General features: G+C 30.3%; 4 protein-coding genes across 5 annotated transcripts in view; 2 read left to right on the top strand and 2 right to left on the bottom strand.

Annotated features, from left to right (window-relative positions):
• LOC109598365 (pseudouridine-5'-phosphate glycosidase) overlaps positions 1-25230 on the bottom strand; it is a 113693-nt gene that overhangs the window by 1001 nt on the left and 87462 nt on the right. Inside the window, exons 7-9 of one of the 2 annotated variants that reach the window (XM_020014259.2) lie at positions 10093-10383; positions 9912-10026; positions 9280-9371 (exon numbers count right to left, since the gene is read on the bottom strand). In XM_020014259.2, coding sequence (XP_019869818.2) covers positions 9346-9371; positions 9912-10026; positions 10093-10383 — 432 coding nt within the window. In that variant the 3' untranslated portion in view covers positions 9280-9345. Of the gene's footprint in view, positions 1-9279; positions 9372-9911; positions 10027-10092; positions 10384-25230 lie in introns of those variants that run through there. The other variant, XM_020014258.2, reaches the window with a different exon arrangement.
• Positions 24-2418, top strand: LOC109598371 (uncharacterized). Its single transcript, XM_020014264.2, has 2 exons — positions 24-188; positions 1029-2418. The coding sequence occupies exons 1-2, from the start codon at positions 50-52 to the stop codon at positions 1553-1555; spliced, it is 666 nt and encodes a 221-aa protein (XP_019869823.1). The 5' UTR covers positions 24-49; the 3' UTR covers positions 1556-2418.
• LOC109598369 (uncharacterized) lies at positions 4756-6285 on the bottom strand. The gene is made up of 2 exons (XM_020014263.2): positions 5871-6285; positions 4756-5805 (listed from the first exon to the last, which is right to left on the bottom strand). The coding sequence occupies exons 1-2, from the start codon at positions 5886-5888 to the stop codon at positions 5143-5145; spliced, it is 681 nt and encodes a 226-aa protein (XP_019869822.1). The 5' UTR covers positions 5889-6285; the 3' UTR covers positions 4756-5142.
• Positions 7884-9275, top strand: LOC109598368 (uncharacterized). The gene is made up of 4 exons (XM_020014262.2): positions 7884-8083; positions 8142-8208; positions 8260-8597; positions 8653-9275. The coding sequence occupies exons 1-4, from the start codon at positions 8041-8043 to the stop codon at positions 8898-8900; spliced, it is 696 nt and encodes a 231-aa protein (XP_019869821.2). The 5' UTR covers positions 7884-8040; the 3' UTR covers positions 8901-9275.

Raw genomic sequence — 25230 nt, 5'->3', positions numbered from 1 at the left:
TAGATAAGAAAACACCTGTCGGTGGTGTGTGATTCAGTGCGGAAGAAAAATGGCGTTGAAAACAAAAACAGGACTTTGTGCGATTGTTCTCACAGTAACGGCATTTCTGTTCGTTCTCATATCCTTTTGTACGCCCTATTGGCTAGTCAACGATGGCAAAATTCCAAAACCCAACTTCCAGAAAATCGGTAAGTTTGTAACTGGTACAAGAAGAGGAGTGGTCAATTAACATATAACAACAGTTTCTAGGAATGACCCTACACAAAATATTACATGATAACATATATTAAATTATGTTATTTACTTAAATTTTACACTAAACATTTAATATTTAAATCTACAAGTAATTGTAGTTTTTGATAAATTTCTCTTCAGAAGATTGTCAGCAACATTTATTTAAATTACCTAAATTGAAAAACAATGTATTATCATGAATTAAATTTGTTGTTAGTTGTTCAAGGTACACTGTGGAATTTCGTTTTACAAAATTATCATTTGTTTATGCTAAAATTATTTAAATATTTATATTGACATAATAAAACTTCCATAACAGCTAAAATTACATCATAAAATGTAGTTAAAACATTAAATATACTATTTTAACGAGATAATTAGGAAATGCACACCTCTAATTAAATGCAGTCAAAATATTATATGCTTTACTTAAAATAAGTACACTATATTCTTTCTCCAATTATTCATTTTGTGCTTAAATCAAAATAATTTATATTTAAATATTGTTAAATACATACATAACAAGAAAATATATGCGTTTAAAATAATACCTTCGACCTTTATAAGATGTGTAACAAAAAAGCAAAAAAAGTATAAGATATTGAAATATATTTTTTATACTGACTGGACAAAATTTGAATTAAACTCTTTCATGAAATATCTTACATATTTGGCCAACACTGTACAATCAGGAATACATTACTATTATAGAAAGTGGGTTAATTAAATTAGTTTTACTATTCACAATAGGAAATAATGTTAATTAAATAAAAAAAGATAATTCTTTGTTTCAGGCTTGTGGGAAGTGTGCTTCGATAACTTCGAAGACTTCCGCCACCACTACGACTTCAACTTCACCGGCTGTTGGTGGGTGTTCGAAGAAGAATACTACATAATCCACGACTTCCTTTTACCCGGCTTCTTCATAGCCACACAGTTCTTCTTTACTCTGTGCATGACTTTGGTGCTTATCGCCGCCTTCCTCACCTGGATGTACTGCTTCTGCAGCCGCGACCACGACAAGTACTTACTGTTGCTCCTAAGCAACGGCGCCAATCTCGTTATCGCCGGCTTTTGCGGCTTGATAGCCGTGATTATTTTCGGGGCCAACGGCGACAACAGGGACTGGATGCCGTACTGGCAGCACAACGATCTTAGCTGGTCGTACGCCTTTGGGGTTATTGGTTCTTTGCTGTTGTTGCCGGCCGGATCGTTGTTCTTGGTCGAAGCTAGACGTGCGAGGTACAGGAGGCTCCAGGCCTCCGCCCCGCCGTCCCAGTACAGCTTGGAAATTAGGAAGCCGGCCCACACAGACATATAAAATGTAACTGTGCCTTAATTGTACATAATAAGGAAAGTATTTCGCCTGGTTTCGTTGTATTAGCTAATTTTGTTAAAGTGGATCTCATTTTTTTTGATAATCTCTTTACAATTAAATTTTGACTGAATATTTGATGATATTGACTAGTTTATGTAATGATATAGTACTTATTACAAATATAATTTGTTTTCTCATTTTCCAATGTATGTGAGATCTACTGTAACTGTAGTTTTCGTATTGGCACAAGTTAATCGTTTTATAAATATTATAATTAACCATTTTTATGTATACTGATAGACAAAATATTTTAGATGCTTCTTAATTTGTGTAATAATTTGTATTTATTTTAATGTTAATGATACTAAAAGTATTTCGAATGTATTATTTAATTGATAGTTTATTTGTTTGACTATTGCTTAAGTGTTATTGCATGAAATGTATTATTTTTCATCCGTCCATAGGTGATAATACTTACTGATTAAAGGTGATTCTCACCACAGAAATATTTTCGTACATTTAAAATGTGCAATAATATTGTTAGTTGTCAGGTATTATTTCAGTCAACCAACAATGTTCATCATTAAGTCATTAACTCAATTATAATGCTATAGTGACTCAAGTATCTGACTCACTTATTCACTTCTATGAAATATTAGTGTCACATTGAGTTTTATAAAATTGTACCTTGATATTTTTATGTTGGAATTCACCTTTTAATAAGCAAATTAAAATTTTAGACAGGAGCACACTTTTATATACAAAGGCTCTCGAGAATAATATTTTTTTGTATTTTTGTAAGACATATTTATACAATATGTGGTATAATTGTTTTGTACAAAATATATGCTAAACATTTAGTAAAACCTGCGTTTTGTAATTTCAATGATCCCATTGTATTAACAATGGAACAAGTACCTTGAAATTTAGCCGGATTTTGCAACGCATTCTTTCCACACATGGGACAAAACACTGAGTGTCTCCCACTAATTATATCTGTGTAGGAAATTATATTTGACCTACAGTTATTAATCTGAACTCTACCTTGCACCATCGCCTGCGTCATCACTGTGAAGCGGCAAACGGCATTGACCCATGTAATTATAAAAGTGCACTAATAATAAAAAACTAAATAATTAAAAATATACCTCCATGTTTTCTAAAATAATTAAATATAAAGTACAAAGAAACAATTAAATTTGTATAGTTGACTAAATATTGGGCTTATAATATAACAAAAGTTTAAATACATTTAAATTCGAATTTTACTTTTCCTCCTTAGACTTTCACTTGATGTCATTAAAGCAGAGAAAACGTTTTCTGTCTGCATTTAATCCTTTAATAAGGTTTTAATGGTCATTTTACATTTAACATCGTTCAATTTAAATTGATTATTATGAAAATTTTAATTTTAAATACATAAATATAAAATATGGTATATTTGTTGTTAATTTGCACCTGGAAAATGAATCAAAACTGCAGTTTAGATATAATAAAATATTAAAAATCTTATAATTCTTTCAAAAAAATCCCATAACTCATCTATTAACAGTTGCCAACTGTGTAATCAATAATGTTTATCAATATTTAAAAATATATGAATATACACCATGAGTTTCTCTTAGAATATAAAATATGGTATATTTGTTGTTAACTTGAACTTGGAAAATGAATCAAAACTGCAGATTATATATAATGAAATATTAAAAATCTTATATTTCTTTCAAAATATCCCATAACCCATCTATTAACAGTTGCCAACTGTGTAATCAATAAAGGAAAGGAATTAAATGTCATTTTATCTAAGTTGGGCTTACGATAGTATTATTTATTTAAATATCTTATTATATTTTTATTATTTATAATTAAATATTGTTGAATAATGTGAATATCTTACACAGACAAGACACACTGACTATAATGGCAAAAAATTGTTAGAGCATCATTTACAACAGGTTTTTTTATTCAAAACAATTCCTTAAAAATATAAAAACAACAATATTACGTTGATGTTTGTTGAAGGATAATTACTGTAGTATTTTTGTGAATATTGAATGAAGTTAAATTGTCGTGAGAACAAACATTCAAATTATATTTGAATTGTTTGTTTCCATTTAAAAACAATATCTTTCTAATAAAATTAATTGTAATGCGTCGTTAATTAGCATATAATTGAATCTAGAATATTCAGCATGTGATAAAATGATTTTAAATTAATTAGATATCTCTAAGTGAAGTTTTATACTTGTACTAAATTAATGATAGTAATTTCTTCTTCATATAAAACAACTTCAAGGTATTATAAAATATATAATTTTCATAAAAATTAAATATATATAAAGATCTACAAAAATTTTCGTTATAGTAATAAAAAAATAAGGAACATGAACATTTTAAATACACTAAAACTGAGGTTTTAGGTAATTAACATTTGAGACTGAATACCAAATTTAATCTCACCCTAAACGAGTTAAAAAATGACAAATGAACAGGCATAACTGGTCAAATTATATTTAAATTGTTTATTTCCATTAAAAAACAATATTTTTCTCTAATAAAATTATTTGTAATATGTCGTTTATTGGCATATAATTCAATCTAGAACATTAAACATGTGGGAAAATGATTTTAAGTTAATTAGATAACTCTTGTGTAGTTATATACTTATATTAAATGAATTATTATAATTTTTGACCAGTCTCATATTTGTATTAGTTTTATGGAAGCAGATTCTGGCCCCAATTCAATTAGTAATTTCTTCTTCTTATGACAATTTTGAGGTATTTTAAAATACATAATTTTTATAAAAATTAAATAAAAATAAAGATCTACAAATATTGTTGTTATAGTAATAACAAATTAAGCAATATGAATATTTTAAATAAAATAAATGTGAGGTTTTAAGTAAATAGTGTTTAATACTGAAAATATCAAATTTAGTCTAATAGTAAACCAATTAAAAATATTACAAACGGTCAAATTATACCTCAATTGTTTATTTCCAATAAAAACAATATTTTTCTCTGACAATAGTGTTTGCAATGCTTCACTTATTAGCAAATAATCAAGTAGAAAACGCCTCCAAGTTAATTATGTAAATCTTTGAAGTTTTATTATAAAATAAATGTTTATAACTTTTGGTTAACCTTCTACATTTGTAGTAATTTAATGGGAGTAGATCCTGAGCATGTAATAAACAGCAATTCAACTGGTAAATTTTATTTTCATTTAAAAAATTCAACAATATCGATTTATAATAAAACAACTTTATGTATGTAAGTATAAGGCAACTTTAAGGCATCCTAAAATGCATATTTTTTATAAAAATTAAATATAAATTTGTTATATATATGGAATGTATGTCCAAATACTGCGTTATTTATTCGTATAATAAAAGATCTACAAAATGTATCGTTATAATAATAAAAAACTTAGGCACTATGAACACTTTAAATAAACTAAAGTCGAGGTTTAATTAAGGTAATGGTATTTGGTACTGTAAGTACCAAATTTATTCTAATCCTACGCGAGTTAAAAACATGACTTTATACAAATGGACGGATTGGATTTGTCGGTGAGTTTAAAGCACGTTAGGCCCTCGTTTCGCGTTCCATTTCGAATCTGGACTGGGAATCCCTGAGTTTGTCCCGTTTCCGTTGTTGCACGTAGCTGTCGGTGAAGAATAAAGTGGACGCAACTAGCATGGCCACAACCCCGATGCACCCCAATATAAAGGACCAGCCGAAGAAGTTGTTGTCGTGTCCCGGCATCCAACCATTCCTGTTGGCCGTGGAGGCGAACACGATGACCGCAATGGCCCCACAAACACCGCCGAACAGCAAAATCCACGCGTTCAACTTAATGAGCAGCACAAACTGTTTCATATCAGGCCCGCAACACAAGAAATATAAAAGCGTGAGGATGGCACTGACCAGGGCCGATATAAAGCACAGGGTGAAGAACAATTGGGTCGCCACCATGAACCCGGGCACCAAAAACCCACGAATTCGGTCCCAGCCCGTGGTGAAGGGGTCGTAGATCCACCTGCACCCCACGAAGAACCTGTTGGGATTAGTGGGGTCCTGCAGCGACCTGTAGCAGTGCGTCCACAGCCCGAAACGGTCCAACTTGGCCCCCGTGATCCTGTAGTCGGACACCAGCCAGCTGGGCGTCGAAAACGCCACCGCTATAGTCACGAAAGCCACCACGAAGAACCCAATGCCCACGTTGCCGGCGAGGGAGCGTTTCTTGTTCTGCAAGGAAAAATTTAAAGGGACGTAAACAAGGACCGACCCTCGTAGCGGCAGGTTGTGTTTACCTCGTCGTACTCCATCATGGGCGGCTGCCGAACATAAACAAAAGGCTAAAACGACTTTCCTCCGCGTCTTCGACTCGACACCGCACCGCACACGCACTTCGAAACTATTTTCAGGACATAAGCGGCCACTTTGTTTACGTCTTGTCGCCGAGTTGGTAACTAGGAGCGGAATTGTTTGTAACGAGCCGTTGACTCAACTGATTTTGACCACACCTGCTGACGCTCTGTCATGGAACACCAAGACGCCCAGTTTACCTACTGACCACGTATTCGCATGGAGCGGCACATGGAACCGCACGTCTTTACGCGGCACAGTAGTACGTGAGTCAACGCGGAACATTACGGAGGAATGGTGGTTTCATTTTCGTTCTTACTTGCTACGGGTTCGCTTAATTGTCAAAGTAATTCGTTACTAATTGAGAAGGCTCTTCTGTGGTATATTGAAAGCAACTTTTTATTGAATATTCTGTACTAATAAAACTGTTTTTCTCCAGTTGAGTTTTGTTTATAACAATAATTATCTATATTATTTATGAGGCGTCACATAAATCACACCGTGAAATGAGTTTTTCAAACCATGAGACGATATTATTTCACATTTACACGATTACAAGAACTAATTAAACAAAACAAACATTATTGTTATCAACTAATACCTATGTAATAGGATTTGTTGATTGTTTTTGTTCAACACAATGCACCATTGTTAATTTTATGAATGTGTATTTCTTGTAATGTGATATTTAAGGGGCGTTTGGGTTATTTTTATTCTTAAATATCTTTTAAACCCTATAATAAAACTATCCATCTTATACCTTTTAAAAATATATACTAGTGTATAATATAGTATAGTTAGTACAGTATAGTATAATATAGTATAGTGCTGGCCAGAAAAATGGCACAAAATTTTAAGCCAAACAATTCAAATATTGTCCAGTTAGTATAACAAATATATTTCAATATTCTATACATTTTTATGTATATTGTTTTTGCTATACATCAAACGCATATACTAATCTGATTTGGTTGGCTAAAGATTATTAGATTTATTTATTTATTAATTTATTAGATAAATTTACTTTCAGTAAGTAGAAAGAAACATTACTCTACAGAAAAGTGGAAAATAATAATTATCATGAAACATCAATGTCTAAATATTGCTGATATTCCTCAATTGAAAATACAATAAAAATGATTTAACAAAAAACAACTGCAGTATGGTATAGCATAATATAGTATAATACAGTATAGTATTGGCTATAGTATAGTGCTGGCCAGAAAAATGGCACAAAATTTAAAGCCAAACATTTTGTAAGATATTTCAGAAAAGGATTTAATTCAAATTTTGTCCACTTTACTGTACTTTTTATGTTTTTTGTTACACATTAAACGCATATATTAGTCTGATTTGGTTGGTCAAAGAAATATTCCTAGTAGGATATATATTATTTTATTAAATAACTTTTATATTATATAATATATAATATACAATTTAATACTACTATAGTATAATATGCTAAAGTAGAGTATAATATAGTATAGCACAGCACAGTATAGTATCGTATAATATAGTATAGTATTGTATACAGTCCTGGCCAGAAAAATAGCACAAAATTTAAAACTAAATAGTTTGTAAGATATTTTAAAGGATTTAATTCAAATTATGTCCACATAAAAAATATATTTAAATATTATATACTTTTTTCTGTTACACATCATATATATATATATATATATATACATACATACATATATATTATGTGCGTCGCAAAATTAATTTTAAACAACCATTGCCGATAATTCAATAAATATTGACTATAGTTTGATATACTATAATATAATAGAGTATAGTATAGTATAGTATCGTATAGTATGGTATTATATAAAACAATAAAATATAAAATAAGTATTTTTTTTTTCATAAAAACACATTGCCAAATGATACACACATTTATTTGTAACGGAAATATTACAAAACACGTTCAAATTATGGTCGATGGTACAATTTTGTTTTCCAACAGTTGGCAACACTGATTAAATGGGCGTGGGATAAATTGTTTTCCTACCAGAATGACAGGTGGAATGAATCACTAACCACCGACTTGTTTTGATTACAGATAACAAAACGAAATAATAAATAATAACAAGATTTGCGAACGAATTTTCAAACATGAGCCGGGAACTCGAAAAGAATAACTACCCCAAAGCCTCCAGTGAGTATAAAAATAAGCTATTTGTGGACTGAATAACTAATAAATTGGCACACCTTAGGTTATTTGGTAAATGGAGCCTTAATTACGTACATCGGAGGGATGTTTTTATTGATAGCGTTCTGCAGGTAAACCACAACTTCCTTTTACGTAGCCCTGAATTACCAGTTTAATTTTAGTACATATTGGGTGAAGTCCTTCGATGGAACCAACTCAGAGTTCAAACACATGGGCTTGTGGGAGTACTGCTTCGATGGCTTCAGATATCCTTACTACCCATTTGATAAAACATTCACAGGTTGCAACCATGTCTTCAGCCAAGAATTCCATGTAATAAGGGCATGGGTTTTGCCACCTTGGCTGATGGTGGTGCAGGCGTTCGTCACCATGTCGTTCCTGCTCAGTTTTGGGTCTCAGGCCGTGATGGCCATGCAGGTTTGCAGGTGGCCACTTGAGTTTGTGCTGAGATATGAGTGGATCTTGTCAGCAATTGATTTTGTTTGTGTGGCAACAACTGGTGAGTAAAATTGATCCAATTTAGTCCTTATTTGAAACTTGTTATGTTATTTCAGCTGTATTCATGTTTCTGGCCGTGGCAATCTTCGGTGGTTCCCACACGAGACGCGACTGGCTCATGTACCCCAACTTCAACTACTTGTGCTGGTCATACGGATTAGCCTGCATTTCATTCTTTTTCCACGCCTTCGCCGCGTACGCTTTGTACAAAGAGGCCCGCTTCAGCTACGAACGCAGGAGGGAGTCCAAGAATCTGATCATGCAGATGCACCCCAACCCCCAACACCGCGTGGGGTGGCACTAATTTATTAGTACATTGCTGGGATTCAAAATGACTCGAATTTTTAAAATTGGATATTATTTGAATGTGTTCATAGTTAAGTCTAGGATTTCAATCCCAGTTCAGTCATTTTTAATGTTAAATTTGTGCCTTCACTCACGTTCTATATTTTTATAAATGCTTGCAATATTAAAGGTCTGTTGTTTAGATCTGGATTTGTGTGATACAAAACTGCACACGTAAAATTATCCGTCCGTTATTGACTTATTGTTAGATATTAATATAAATTTTAGGATTTTTTTATATTTAAGTACTAATGTATAGTTTTTTATGATTGGACAGTATTTATACAAATTGATTGTTGTAAATTAAATGCACACAATATATTTAATAAATTTATTATAAGTTTTATTTATCCTCATTTGGTAATTTTTCAGTTGGTTCATTATCAATTGATTACACAAACCTTTCAGCACCACATGAAGTAACACCAGTCTGAAATTGTCATTAAATCATTGTCTAATTACATAATGTGTTGCTGGATGAAGGACTGAAACCGCATCGCACAATGCGGAACTCCAATTACTTTGAATAATGGAGTGAATGAATAATGCGTGCGCGTACCCAATAAAGCATCAAACTGCGTATTCGATATTGTGGGCTGCTAAAGCCCACCGCAAAATGCGATTTCCAATTTCGTGATAATGAGTTACACACACTTTTAAATGGGACAGTATTCAAACATTTTGCTGATAATATTTAAATATATGAAAAAATCTGATAAAATTAAAGTACCCCATAACACTCTCATCCAAACTTTTAAAACTGGTCTGCCAATTAATGAATTATTATTAATTGATACGAAATAAAAATGAAACATTCTGTGTGTTATTTATAATCAATTAATGCCATGGTTAAGTATCTTTTTTAATAGTTATGGGTTGTAAAAATAGAAATGCCTGTTTTTTATTTCAATTGGACTGAATTCAAATCTGTTTTATAAAAACATGCTATAAAAATTTTAATTAGACATACCTGGCTTTTTATATTTTTGAGCAATTTCCAAAATTTTATCCATAGCTTCCAACGATAAATTAGCATCCATCACAATCAGCGGCGCATCTTTCAGCTTTTCCTCATTTGCCATCACCTTAAAACAAATTACACTTAAGTGGTATCAATTCACTGTGTTGATTACCTAGTTTTAATTACGTACAACATCTGGGTTGAGTTGTTTATGTATGTCGACGTCCCCCAGCAGGAACTTGCAGTCCCTATTTTTGTCGAAAACAATGATGCACCTAGCACTGCCCTGGTCCGGGATCATGTGGATGCAATTTGTGCACTCCTCAGGGATGGACTGTCTCAAAAAATGTCCGGACTCGTCGCATCCTAGGGCGGTGATAAAGTCGGCGGGGAATCCCAGTTTGTACAGCGACTCGCAGAGGTTCCTCCCCACGCCGCCCGCCTCGTCTCTGAACTTCCCGAAGTGAATACGGCCGTCTTGCTGTAATCAGGGAGACGATTAAATGGGTTTATTGTCTGAATGGTGAACGACACTGGCTGGAAAACGTCTGCGAATGTGTTTGATTAGAAAAGACTGGAACGGTGCCCAGAGTGTAGGATATTTGAGATAACGCTGTGATTATTTATTTTGTTACACGGTTGTTGTGTGATGGTCTGACAGGAAATTGTTTGCGTTTTAAACATTGTTCTGCACACAGTGCTATAAATATAACATATTTAGATAAAGTAAGATGAAGACCGCAGCTAGGGTTTATATTTTTAGAAGATGTATTATTAGGACAATTAGTCCGATTTCTTTAATTGTGGCCGCCGATTAAAATAGAATTGATGCAGCACCAACAGCAACAACCCCAATGGGGTCGGCTCATTCATAAATCGCCGCTGGAGACCTATCCCGGTGACGTAACGGGCCAGCATCTCGGCGTATCCCGTGCGTATCCCAAATCGAAAGTCCGCGATCGCCGCCGCCGACGTCGTCGGAGGCGGCGGCGGTGGGGAGAGGCGCGCCGTCCCGCCCCGCGTCTCGACGCCCGCTCAGTTGCTCTCACACCGGGTCGGCGATGGCAACGGGCGCGAGAACCGCTATCTAGTGTGTTGTGGTGCCGCCCCCCATACGATCCAGATATCAGCCGGTGCGACCGATACGCGATCATCGCCAATTTGAATCAAATCACTGAACGGTGGTGGTATTTTGCCGAGGTGGTTCCGTTCGTATGGTGACATTGACCGGTAACGGGATTAATTAGTGTGGTGTGTTTTTATTTTTTGGTTTTTTTGGGGGTCCTCCCGAGGCTGCGTTTGCTGCATGCATGGCTACGGTGTGCAAATAAATTCCCGAATTGAGTGAACGAATAAAGGTAAATCGAAACAAGGCTGTTGGAGTAATTTAATTAAATCAAATCAGCTGACTGATATTGGTATATGTGACTATAATTGAATATTATTAATATATACAAAAAAAATCACTCAATTTAAGCTAAGAAGAATAAGTTAAATGAAATAAACAATATAAAATGTTTAGTATTCATTAATTGTTAATGATTTTTGGTGTGGATAAGTATTATACCTTAAGTTTATATCATTAATTTTTTTTTTAATGATTTATATCATTTTTATATTTATAATCTTTAAATATAGTTCATTTTCTTAATAAATTTATAGGAAACAAACATAAAAGTATAAATTATATTAAAATTATGTATTATTAAATAATAGTTTTATGTTATTTAAGTAATTGAGTTTTGTCTTAATGTATTATTTTTAGGAGTATGTAAAATATATGTAAAATAATTATGGTAAAGCATAAATTAGAAATAAAAAATTATAAATAGTTATAATATTTGTAATTAGTTTGATTATAAAAAAAAATTCAATGAATTCTAATTAAAAAGTATTAATAATTTTACTTACAAGAAAATTTTCAAAATATTTCTTATTTCCAAGATCTAGTAATATTTTTTTAATTTCATTTTTAATATTTATACTAAAATTTATAAATATACTCAGTGTAATAATTAAAATAATATAATAAATATATTAATTAGTGAGTATAAAACAGCAATAATAAAATTTAAATTAGAAAAATTTAAATAAATTATATATATTATTAATATATTAACATGGTTACAATATTTATTAAATAAATAATAAATTTACTACTGTTTGCTTTTTTATAGAAAAAAATCTTATGACTAGGAACTCGAAGGGAAAGTTCAGAACGATATAAGACCCTTAGGTAAAGCATAAGGCATGTTTTAAAACATTTTAATATATATTAAGATTCTATTGGTTTATATTTTTGTATAAATCTATAGGAAATTGATCAAAAATTGATTTATTTTTGGGGTTTCTACTTCTTTTTTGCCATATTTTCTAAGCCACTGTATATTTTTTAAAACTATTAAGCATTTTATATTCTTTAAGTAATTTAGGAAAAAAAGCTTTTCTTGATTAATTTTTCTTAACATAGCCATTTTGGAGATATTTCACTTTTAATGTTATTGATTTAATTAAGGAAAATTAAAATTAAAATTGAAATATCTCAAAAACGGCTCTGTTAATGAAAATTAATCAAGAGGAACTTTTTCTTCTAAATTGTATAAAGAATATAAAAAGCTTAATAGTTTTAGAAAATATTCTGTGGCGTAGAAAATAGATCGATAAAAAGGGGGAAAAACCCCCAGAAACTACGCCACTGAAACAATATGGAAAAAGTTTATTATAGAATTGAAGACATGTATTTAAGGATAAAACATGTCAAATTTAAACACAATTGGACCAAAGGTTGCGGAAATACCAGAAAAAAACAATTTCTTCTTCAGGGTAAACTTAAGATTTTTTCTTTTTTTCTATATATTTTGGCCAGCCACCGTGGAAACACCGTGTATATAACACTTCTACAAAAAAAATGAATACAGGAAATTGATTGTATGGATTACATTGGTAACATGACCCACGTTGGGGATCATTACAAAAGGTCCGCATAACAATGAAAACGAAAAAACACATCCACTCATTTTTCAGCTTCGTCCAGTTACAAAAAGGTCGGCTCACAATTTTACCATTTACACCATCCAAACATCGATAACCCGCCCGTCCGTCTCCCGTCCGCCGACTGTCCAAACAAATGAAGGAATTCGAAATTGATTCGGCCGATCATTGTGCAGAAAATCCGTTCGGATTGATGCCAAAAACCGGAGGCAACATTCTGCATTGCAATCTCACATTCGGAGATGCATTTCCGCCGATAATTTATTGCGCGTGTAACGTTGTCGTTCAATTTTTATAATGGAATTTTAAGTTTGGAGTGTTTGTGGAATACGAAATTGGGGGTGAAACGGGTGTGGAGGGATGATATACAATGTGTCACGGTTTAATGTTACGTACGATAAAATCGTGTATTTGTATTTTGCTACTGATTGTAAATTTGCATGTTTTTTTCTGGTCAGCGTATTTTAATTAAGGTTTTAATGTTTGTGGAGTTAACCAGATTACTGTTCATAAAGGACGATACCTGAATTGTACAATTAACACAATGTTGCCACTTATTTTTACTGCAGTATATCTCAAACTTTATTATAGAACTACTGTCTAATATACAAGGTGTTTCTAAAATAGGTGGTCACAATTTGGAAGCCCCTTGGATAACTTAGAACTACAGCCAATTTAGTACCAACGATTTTCAATTGTTTCTATTGAATAGAATCCAAATTTTTAAGTAATTTAGAGAGATTTAGGACCTTTGTGAAGTCATTCAATTCTTGCACATCAAAATATTGAGGAATTGCTCCAAAGTCCTTCATCACATGTTGATGTACCATCTTCTGGCAATGCAGGAAGACTTCTGAAGAATGGAATGAGTTTTGACTACTTCTCTTCTTTACTTATGTCTTTTATCATAACTAAAATTAATGTCACTTAAAAACTAAAGTAGATGGGCAACATTTGGGAGATTCTTTGATAGCTTAGGAGCAGGTTGGAAGGTTTAGGTCTTTTGTGAGGTCCTTTAATTCTTTCTCATTAAAACGTTACATTAATTGCTAAATCTGCTCCAAAATCACTGTCGTTTCCTTCATCAAATGTTGATGTATCATTTTCTGGCAATGCAGGAGGACTGCTGAAGGATGGAATGGGTTTTAATACACAGTATTCAGAGGTAACATCCTTAAAATTGTAGTTTAATTAACTCCAGGCCACGGTTTTTAAATTTAAACCAGTACCAAACTCATAATTTCAATTTAACGTGAAAATTTTAATTGGTTTCTCTATTTATAAATTTTATAGAGTAGATATTTAAAACACAATTCTCATAAAAATTAATTTCCGATAAACTAAACTTTAATGCAAAATTAAATTTTATTGGCACGATTTAAAAACGTCACGGTTCTGTTGCGATATTGATCTGCTGTGAAATTACATTTTTTATCTTGTAATTTTTTTTTTTTTTGAGACGCTTTGGGTCGTGAAATTTACATTGTCGTGTGGCGAAAACTCTTTGCGGTACATCCAGAGACGTCGCCGCCATTGCTGCAATTACCCACTGTGACACACCGCAGTTGTAACTTTTGTATAATTTTTCAAATGTTAACAACCCCGACGTTTTATCAATCAACCGGCATGCGATTTATTGTATATGCCATTAGTGGTAACGCAAAAACTTAAAATGTAATTTACAGCAACCATAATCGATTGGAATTATGATGGACAGAATCGGGTTCACCTTAATTTATTATTGTGTTCCATTTTAATTGATGTAAATTTTAATGAATACGTTGCATGTTTCTTAATTTAATCGCGATAGTTATTCTTGGTATGCTTGTATTTATTTTTATAAGCTGTTTTTGTCGGTTAGGTTTGGAAGGCCGTCAAATTATTACACACTGTTAAATATTCTTGTATATTTATAAGCTTTTTTGTACATAATCTAAATTATCTAAAGATTCTACAGATATAATCCAAAGAAAGAAAGAGAGGACAATCAAAATCCATCGAGTACTAAAGTAAGGAAGACAAATCCCAAGAAATTCGATCCTCATTAGAAATTGAGGGGGCCTCCAGGTATCCCGTTAAATATTAGACGAGGCATCTCCGGAGCTACCGCCAAGATAATGCACATTATCCAATCAGTAACTAGATTGAACTGTGAGAGAACCTGTCATATTCGCCGTACCCGTCCGTATCTAAATTGACTGGTCGGATTAATGCACTGTCTGAAACACGATCTACGTGTACGTGAACAGCTCCGACTAATTCATTATTGCGTTACAAGACAGCGAACTGGAGGCAATTTGTTACCGGTTACGTTATCGGACGAAGGAATTGGACCACCATATCCGTCTGTGTTTGTGCGGTCGCGTGTCGATGCCATCTACGGCGGGGGAGGACACCCCTTAGTCGCAGCGCCCGAATGAATTATCGCCTAATAGAAACGCCAAATATAAAAATATGCACGCCCATTTATTGCCGGACGGCCTGTTTACACGCGCCGCTGTTTACAAACAACCCCATAATTCATCCCATCGCCGCGAACCAGACCCGGAGGCTCCCGCAGTGGATGATGCTTTTCTGTTTTCTTCCCGTTTTGCCGAAATAGAATTCTGTCATGGTTCTAATGTGGATTCGGGACGATGTTTTACTTAATTTATCGCATAATTTGATGGTCCATTGTGCGTGTTCCCGAATACGTTCACATTTTCTCAGACTTTTTTAATAAAAGCAAATTACGAAGATTTGGTGACAAACTATTTTGGTTGAAATTTTATTGTAACATCACAAATATTCTTCTCAAAAACGTTTTTTATGAATTTACTCAATATTTGATTCTTTAATTATTTAGATTCTTCAGATTATTTGGATTCTTTACATTGTTTACATTGGTAATTTTTTTACATTGTTTACATTGTTTACATTATTTACATTTGTTACATTGTTTCATTGTTCACATTGTTTACTTTCTTTACATTCTTTACATTCTTTGGATAGATTCTTTAGATTCTTTAGATAATTTAGATTCTTGAAATTCTTTAGATTCTTTAGATTCTTAAGATTCTTTAGATTTTTTAGGTTCTTTAGATTCTTTAGCTTCTTTAGATTCTTTAGATTCTTTAGATTCTTTAGATTTTTTAGATTCTTTAGATTCTTTAGATTCTTTAGATTCTTTAGATTCTTTAGATTCTTTAGATTCTTTAGATTCTTTAGATTCTTTAGATTCTTTAGATTCTTTAGATTCTTCAGATTCTTCAGATTCTTTAGATTCTTTAGATTCTTTAGATTCTTTAGATTCTTTAGATTCTTTAGATTCTTTAGATTCTTTAGATTCTTTAGATTCTTTAGATTCTTTAGATTCTTTAGATTCTTTAGATTCTTTAGATTCTTTAGATTCTTTAGATTCTTTAGATTCTTTAGATTCTTTAGATTCTTTAGATTCTTTTCTTTAGATTCTTTTCTTTAGATTCTTTAGATTCATTAGATTCTTTAGATTCTTTATATTCTTTAGATTCTTTAGATTCTTTAGATTCTTTAGATTCTTTAGATTCTTTAGATTCTTTAGATTCTTTAGATTCTTTAGATTCTTTAGATTCTTTAGATTCTTTAGATTCTTTAGATTCTTTAGATTCTTTAGATTCTTTAGATTCTTTAGATTCTTTAGATTCTTTAGATTCTTTAGATTCTTTAGATTCTTTAGATTCTTTAGATTCTTTAGATATTTTAGATTCTTTAGATTCTTCAGATTCTTTAGATTATTTAGATTCTTTAGATTCTTTAGATTCTTTAGATTCTTTAGATTCTTTAGATTCTTTAGATTCTTTAGATTCTTTAGATATTTTAGATTCTTTAGATTCTTTAGATTCTTTAGATTCTTTAGATTCTTTAGATTATTTAGATTCTTTAGATTCTTTAGATTCTTTAGATTCTTTAGATTCTTTAGATTCTTTAGATTCTTTAGATTCTTTAGCTTCTTTAGATTCTTTAGATTCTTTAGATTCTTTAGATTCTTTAGATTCTTTAGATTCTTTAGATTCTTTAGATTCTTTAGATTCTTTAGATTCTTTAGATTCTTTAGATTCTTTAGATTCTTTAGATTCTTTAGATTCTTTAGATTCTTTAGATTCTTTAGATTCTTTAGATTCTTTAGATTCTTTAGATTCTTTAGATTCTTTAGATTTTTTAGGTTCTTTAGATTTTTTAAGTTCTTTAGATTCTTTAGATTCTTTAAATTCTTTAGATTCTTTAGATTCTTTAGATTCTTTAGATTCTTTACGTTCTTTAGATTCTTTAGGTTCTTTAGATTCTTTAGATTCTTCAGATTTTTTAGATTTATTTATATTATTTCTTTAGATTCTGTCTTTAAATTATTTCATTACATTGATATTCTTTCTTTAGATTGTGTCTTTAGATTCTCTCTTTTGTTTCTTTTTTTAGATTCTCCTTTTAAATTCTTTCTATAGATTGTTTCTTCAAATTCTTTCTTTAGATTCTTCATCTATATTAATAGAAACAATTCATATTTTTAATTAAGAGTATTTTAGGAAATTGTTAACTAAATAAGGTAACAATTTATTTTATATTTTTGATATGAATATATTTAAAATGTCATTAATTATACATTATAATTTAAGCAACAAATATAAATATGCAGATAAATATAAAGATTAAAAAATGGCGCATTCGCCATATTTTTAAAATTCAAGGACTGATAAAATAAAATAAAAGTATAAGTAAAATAATAATCAAATATATCTAAAATATAATAAATTTACAATATTTCAATAAAATCTTACTACATATAAATATTATTTATCAGAAAATACAGAATATTTTTTGTTAATTAAACAATATTTTTAATTTTCAAACAATTAAACAATTGCTAAATAAAAAACATATTTGTAATTTGATAAACAAATAGAAATTGTTATTTTTTTAAATTTATTTATGTATATTAATATATTAAAATAAATATAATTATAGTAAAATGTGTAAAATATAATTGTTTTCATTAAATACTGCGCATTCGCCACATTTTTAAATTTAAATGCCAAACAATAAACTTTGTACTTAATTTAATAACTTTATAAGTACTAAATAAACCACAACTTATATTAGACAATTTAAAATTGAATTTAGTGATACATAAACATAAATTAAGTTATTAATTCGACTAAAATTATAATATTAAATAAAAATGGAAATTAATTTTGTCCCCTTTGCAGCGCGATCACTTAAAATTCAGCCGCCCCAATCGCCGAAAAAACGTCCGAAATTAATTCCGTGCAATTTTTTTCTCCGTTGCTAAACGATACCTTAATAAAATCTGGCGGCAACGAGAGTATTATTCAAATAAGTGCGCCGTTTCCCCGGCCTAAAGGTAATTAATTTTTAATGACGTGTTATTTTAAGACCTTCAGTCTTGTTTGCCCGCCCAACGGTCGGGATAATTAAACTCGCGTTTTGTTCCACTAGTACTCGTGCCATTCTATTAATACCACACGAACGGCGGACACACCAGAAATGATATCCGAGTCGAATATCGTAATTGCGATGGACAATTATGAGATTAAAAAATTGCACAAATTGCGACACGATTGCGTGTTTCGATTTGGCGGTTGAAAATTAATGCTGTTACGTTCTATTCAATTGGATTTGGATGTTCGATTGTTTTAATGGACTTTTAACAGGGAAAAAATGATTAGTTTAATCAAAATACCTCAACAAATTAAATTTATTAATCAAAACTCATAAACGGCTGTGATAATCAAAATTACTCAAGAGTGCTTTTTTATTCTAAATACAGCAAAGAATATGAAAAGCTTAATAGTTAAAAAAAATTCGGATTCGTACAGACTAGGGTGGTAAAATTAGGGGAATCCCCCAGAATCTGTCACCATCATTAATTGATGGTTGTCAAAATTTGGGAGCAGCTAGAACATGTTCAATAATGAAGAAAATCTAAATAAAATTTTTTCCTAAAGTTTCCCCTGAAAAAACTGCAGCCCCTCAAATTTAATTTTCGAAAATTGTTTTTTAATCATATTTCCGTAACCTTTAGTCCAATTGTTTTTAAATTTGGTATGTATTATCCTGTAATACGTGCCTATAATTAAATGTAATAAACTTTGTTCATAATGTTACACTAGCGTAGATTTTGGGGGTTTTCTTCCCTTTTCCTCACCCTAATTTTTACGCCACTGAATATTTTTTAAAACTATTGAGCTTTTCATATTTTCGGCATAAATTAGAAGAAAAAAGGTGCTTTGTTTAAATTTGTTTAATACAGCCCTTTTTGAGATATTTCAGTTTTAGTTTTATTGTTTTAATTGTAGAATATTAAAATTAAACATTAAAACTGTAATACCTCAAAAACGGCTGTGTTAATCAAAATTAAACAAGAGAGACTTTTTTTCCTAAATTATGCAAAGAATATAAAAAGCTTAATAGTTTTAAAAAATATTCAGTGGCGTAGAAAATAGGACGAGAAAAAGAGGGCAACTCCCAGAGTCTACGCCACTGTATTAATATGGAAAAAAATTATTATATTGAATTGTAGGCATTTTAAAATAAAACACTTTAAACACTTTAAAAAGTTACGGAAATATGAAAAAAAAAAAAACAATTTAGAAATTACAATCAAGAGACAATAAATTTATAAAAAAAAACCACCCTTAAAACAAACAACTTTATATTTCCTGAATAAAAGTTGCTTTCAAATAAAAATTGCTGAATTTTTCAATAGAACATTTTATGGATTACAAAATGAACTGCAAATATTTCAGAAGTTACTTCAGTTGTTTTCGTATAAAATTATTATTGTCCACGTCATGTTCTAAGGACAGAAGTTGAAGTTGATAACAAATCGAAAATACGATTTTGTATTATAAAATTGCACATAAACCTTTTCGTTTAATGACAAATATCCAAAAATGGCCCGTAAACTTATTATGACTTGACCCAGTTCGTATAATATATTATTTATAACCTTTGTTTTCCATTCCTTTACAAAACAATAAACCAACATAACATATAAACAAACGTAATAAAACGTGCGGATTTATCCCACGATGAAAACGACGCAGCAAAAGACAAATTTAATTATTGGGACATTCTCAACAACAATAAATAAACGCGACAAAAGTTTTACGAGAGGACTGTGACTAATTGAAAAGTCCTAGATTGTTCCATCTAGAAGTTTAACAAGATCTTCGTCTGTCCGTTTCCCTTCCGCCCGAATTCCTTCCTACAATCAATACGGTTAAGATAATTTGATTGGAAAAGTTTCATTTTTCCAATTTTTCCCCGGGTACTTTTTGCCTGAAACCCTAATCGGTCGCATAATTGATAATCTACGTGATGAATTAAATTGCCGTGAAAGCAGATTGGGCATTAGTGTGTCGGTGTGATTTGAATTCTATTTTTTAATATCAATTGGATACTTTTTAATATAGTATAATATGTATTTTTGTATGCAACATAAGTATGCTGAAACTGAATATCTAAATAATTTAAAAAATCTGAAGAATAATTTGAAGAATCTGAGGAATCTGTGGAATTAGAGGAATCTGAAGGATTCGAAGAACCTAAACAATGGAAAGAATGTAAAAAATGTAAAGAATGTAAATAATATAAAGAATCTAAAGAATCTAAAGAATCTAAAAAATCTAAAAAATCTAAAGAATCTAAAGAATCTAAAGAATCTAAAGAATCTAAAGAATCTAAAGAATCTAAAGAATCTAAAGAATCTAAAGAATCTAAAGAATCTAAAGAATCTAAAGAATCTAAAGAATGTAAAAAATCTAAAGAATCTAAAGAATCTAAAGAATCTAAAGAATCTAAAGAATCTAAAGAATCTAAAGAATCTAAAGAATCTAAAGAATCTAAAGAATCTAAAGAATCTAAAGAATCTAAAGAATATAAAGAATATAAAAAATCTAAAGAATCTAAAGAATCTAAGGAATATAAAGAATCTAAAGTATCTAAAGAATCTAAAGAATCTAAAGAATCTAAAGAATCTAAAGAATCTAAAGAATCTAAAGTATCTAAAGAATCTAAAGAATCTAAAGAATCTAAAGAATCTAAAGAATCTAAAGAATCTAAAGAATCTAAAGAATCTAAAGAATCTAAAGAATCTAAAGAATCTAAAGAATCTAAAGAATCTAAAGAATCTAAAGAATCTAAAGGATCTAAAGAATCTAAAGAATCTAAAGAATCTAAAGAATCTAAAGAATCTAAAGAATCTAAAGAATCTAAAGAATCTAAAGAATGTAAAGAATGTAAAGAATGTAAAGAATGTAAAGAATGTAAAGAATGTAAAGAATTTAAAGAATGTAAAGAATGTAGAGAATGTAAAGAATGTAAAAAATATAAAGAATGGAAAGAATATAAAGAATGTAAAGAATGTAAAGAATGTAAAGAATGTAAAGAATGTAAAGAATGTAAAGAATATAAAGAATGGAAAGAATATAAAGAATGTAAAGAATGTAAACAATCTCGAAACTTTACTGAACTAATTAATTCATAAAAATATTATTCAATTTAATTATTAGATGTTTTATATATATATATATATATATATATATATATATATATATATATATATATATATATATATGTATGTATAAGTGTATATAAAATTCAATATTTTTAATTTTAATCAGATTTAAAAAACATAAAATAGCGTAAAGCAGATTCTATTTAATGAAAAAATATTGAATGTATTGATAAAGGTTAAAAAATATACATGATAAAATAGATATAATAGAAAGTCAACAGAAATTTTATTAAGGTAAAAATTGCGAATTTCCAACTAACGAATAGTGTCAACATTGAAACGAGTTTAATTAAATCGAATTGCCCGAAGTATTAAGTTACTTTCCTGTCGAATTCAATTTAATTAACTTAGACACGTACCCACTTACTACATTAAACATCGATGCAATTCGACGATTACACCAAATCAAACATCGAAAAACTTTCGATAAGTCGCCGATTAAATATTCACACTAAACGGATAAACTTGCACTTTTTTCATCGAACGAATTAAAATGTGGGTCAGGCCATTTTGTGCCGATGCATCGGCGATATGCCGTATGTAATTGAATATTAATTCTGTTTGTGTTTTCTGCACGGAAGCTTTTATAAAATATGTATTGTTTCCTCCGGTTTGTCTGGCGCGACAAAAACGGGCCACGGGATTTCCACACATGCAAACAAAGTTAATTTAAATTTTACGTTTCGACGCACAACTGTAATTAAATGCAGTTACAATATTGTAAATATTGTTGGTATTGTGTGCACGTGTCATATTTAACAAGGTACAAATTTAAATTAAATCAATAATGAACTTGAATAATTACAAGCTTTGGCTTCTTTCATATAAATGATGATAATTGGACGATAATGTATTAGGAATAAGTAAAATGGACCCGTTCATGTTCACACCCACGTCAGGAAACGATGGCAAACAATAAAATTTCCTGTTGTGAGCAGTGTCAGAAATAAAACATTTATTTTATACTGACTGGAGTTAATAATTTACGAGTGATGTTAAACTTAGACGAGGGACACTTGCATGGTATTAAACAGAAACGAAATATAACCTGCATAATTTATGTCACATTTCACCGAAAGCTGACTGACGATGGCCGACAATCACGCGAATTCCCCGACGAAGATCCGATATTACATTCATTTAACTTTTCACCCTTTCCCCTCCATACTTTATTCATTCCAATCCGAACATACATATTAAAAACTGGGACTAATTTTTTGCCGGGGGAACTTCGGCGTTTAAAATGGTAATGTGTCCCGTTTCATGGTAATTAAGACCGGCAATATTCATAAATCGAATAACGATTTTGATATTCAAATCACACCGGCGCTAATACGTAATCGACTTTGGCGGATATTTAATTCATCACGTAGATTCTCAATTATGCGACTATTAAACTTTTAACCGTAAAGTGACGGAAAACTGGAAAAATGGAACTTTTCCAATCAAATTATCTTATCCATATTGATTATGAAAAGGAGTTTAAGCTTTTCAGCTTTTTTAGATTAATTTGCTGAAGAAGTTTTAGTTTTTAAATGTTCAGGAATCTCTCACTCTTTAGATTTTACAGACTTTTTGGATTCTTGAGGCTGTTCAAATTCATCACAATCTTCATTCTTTAGATTCTTCTAAATTTTCGAGACTCATTAGATTTTCTAATTTGTATAGATTTTCTAGATTCTTTAGTTCTTTATTCTTTACATTATTTACGTTCTTTACTTTTTTACGTTCTTTACATTCTTTACAATCTTTACATTATTTATGTTCTTTACTTTTTTAAGTTCTTTACATTCTTTACAATCTTTACAATCTTTACATTCTTTACATTCTTTACATTCTTTACATTCTTTACATTCTTTACATTCTTTACATTCTTTACATTCTTTACTTCTTTACATTCTTTACAAAGAATTAATCCATAAAATTTAAAGGATCTAAAAAACTGAAAAATTTGAAGAATTTCAAAAATCTAAAGAATCTAAAGAATCTAAAGAATCTAAAGAATCTAAAGAATCTAAAGAATCTAAAGAATCTAAAGAATCTAAAGAATCTAAAGAATCTAAAGAATCTAAAGAATCTAAAGAATCTAAAGAATCTAAAGAATCTAAAGAATCTAAAGAATCTAAAGAATCTAAAGAATCTAAAGAATCTAAAGAATCTAAAGAATCTAAAGAATCTAAAGAATCTAAAGAATCTAAAGAATCTAAAGAATCTAAAGAATCTAAAGAATCTAAAGAATCTAAAGAATCTAAAGAATCTAAAGAATCTAAAGAATATAAAATATTTAAAGAATCTGAAGAAAGTATTTAAAGAATGTAAAATATTGAAAAATAAAAAGTAAATAAAAGAATATGCAAATAAGATTTCAAAATATTGATTTGTAATTGTGAAATAATTTGATCCAATCGATGGATCGTGAACTTGAAAAAAATATTTCATTCATAAGTTCCTTCTATAAATAAGCTGCTCATAGAACATTTACCTCCATTTGCATAATAAATCACTTCATTGAATGTATACTAATCAATTCATAAATAAATACATAAGGCATTCAAATAAATGTACATATTTACCAGTAACTTAAGGAAGTTAACCATATTTATTTTTTTTTTTGGTGGTTTTCGACAGCACTCATTGAAGCCAGTTTCTATTTCATCGATAATTTATCGAGGCATTTCGCCTCCGGATAATAAATCGCGCCAACAAAAGGTTCATTGAATCGTCTCCACGAAGAAGAAAAAAAAAGTGAATCGAGAGGGCACAAAAAGAACGAAGATCGCACTCACAGTATCATCTTCTGGTGTGCCAGTTCGTCGAACAACTGGTTCGTGACTCGCCGCATTTAAGATCGAATTATTTTCCGCTTTTACAGTCGTGTTCATTTTTGCTCTCCGACATCGATGGCCCTTTAAATTACGCCGGAGTCGTGTATCAAATTTTATAAATGTCGGAGCCGGCCGTATTGATTTTCGAAACTTAATACGGTCTAAAGCGATTTAACGGACGGCGGAATTATTAAAATGGTGGATAAGAGCAGTGAAATAATGGATGGGCATATAAATTTTCGAATCGACGTCTAAATGGAACTCATGGTTTTATTAATATTTTTAGTTCAAGTAAGTTGGTTCCTCTTCTAAAGTAAATCATCTAAATTATTGGTAAAGGAGATTAATATTTTTATCTGAAATAAAAGAGTAAAACACTATTAGATTTAAGAAAAAAATGTAATGAAGAATAATTGGAGAATTGACTAGCATATACTTGTGTAACAGAAGTAAAGTATTTTTATATTTAAAAAAATGCTTATTTGTAAATGGTATGAAGAATAAATTGTATATTTTTAAACAGAATGAAGAATCATTGAAGAAGTGACTAGCATATACTTGTGTAAAAGAAGTGAAGTGTTTTTAGATTTAAAAAAATGTTTATTTATAAATGGAATGAAGAATTACTGTTAATATAACTGAAAAAAGTAGACTTGAATATTATAAATAAATTTGAGGACTGAAACATGGATAAAATTTAACATTAGCAAATAAAAAATATCATTGTGAGTAAAACAAGAAAAAAGAACTATCATATACTTGAATATACAGGAGTAAATCACTGTTAGATTTAAGAAAAAAATGTATATTTTTAAACAAAATGAAGAATCACTGAAAAAGTGACTATTATATACTTGTGTAAAAGAAGTGAAGTGTTTTTAGATTAAAAAAAAATGTTTATTTATAAATGGAATGAAGAATTACTGTTAATTTAACAGAAAAAACTAGATTTGAATAATTA

Source organism: Aethina tumida, chromosome 4 (genome assembly GCF_024364675.1).
Source record: "Aethina tumida isolate Nest 87 chromosome 4, icAetTumi1.1, whole genome shotgun sequence".
Taxonomy (NCBI): domain Eukaryota; kingdom Metazoa; phylum Arthropoda; class Insecta; order Coleoptera; family Nitidulidae; genus Aethina; species Aethina tumida.
Note: the sequence above shows the minus strand (reverse complement) of the source record. Positions and strands in the feature narration are given on the sequence as shown.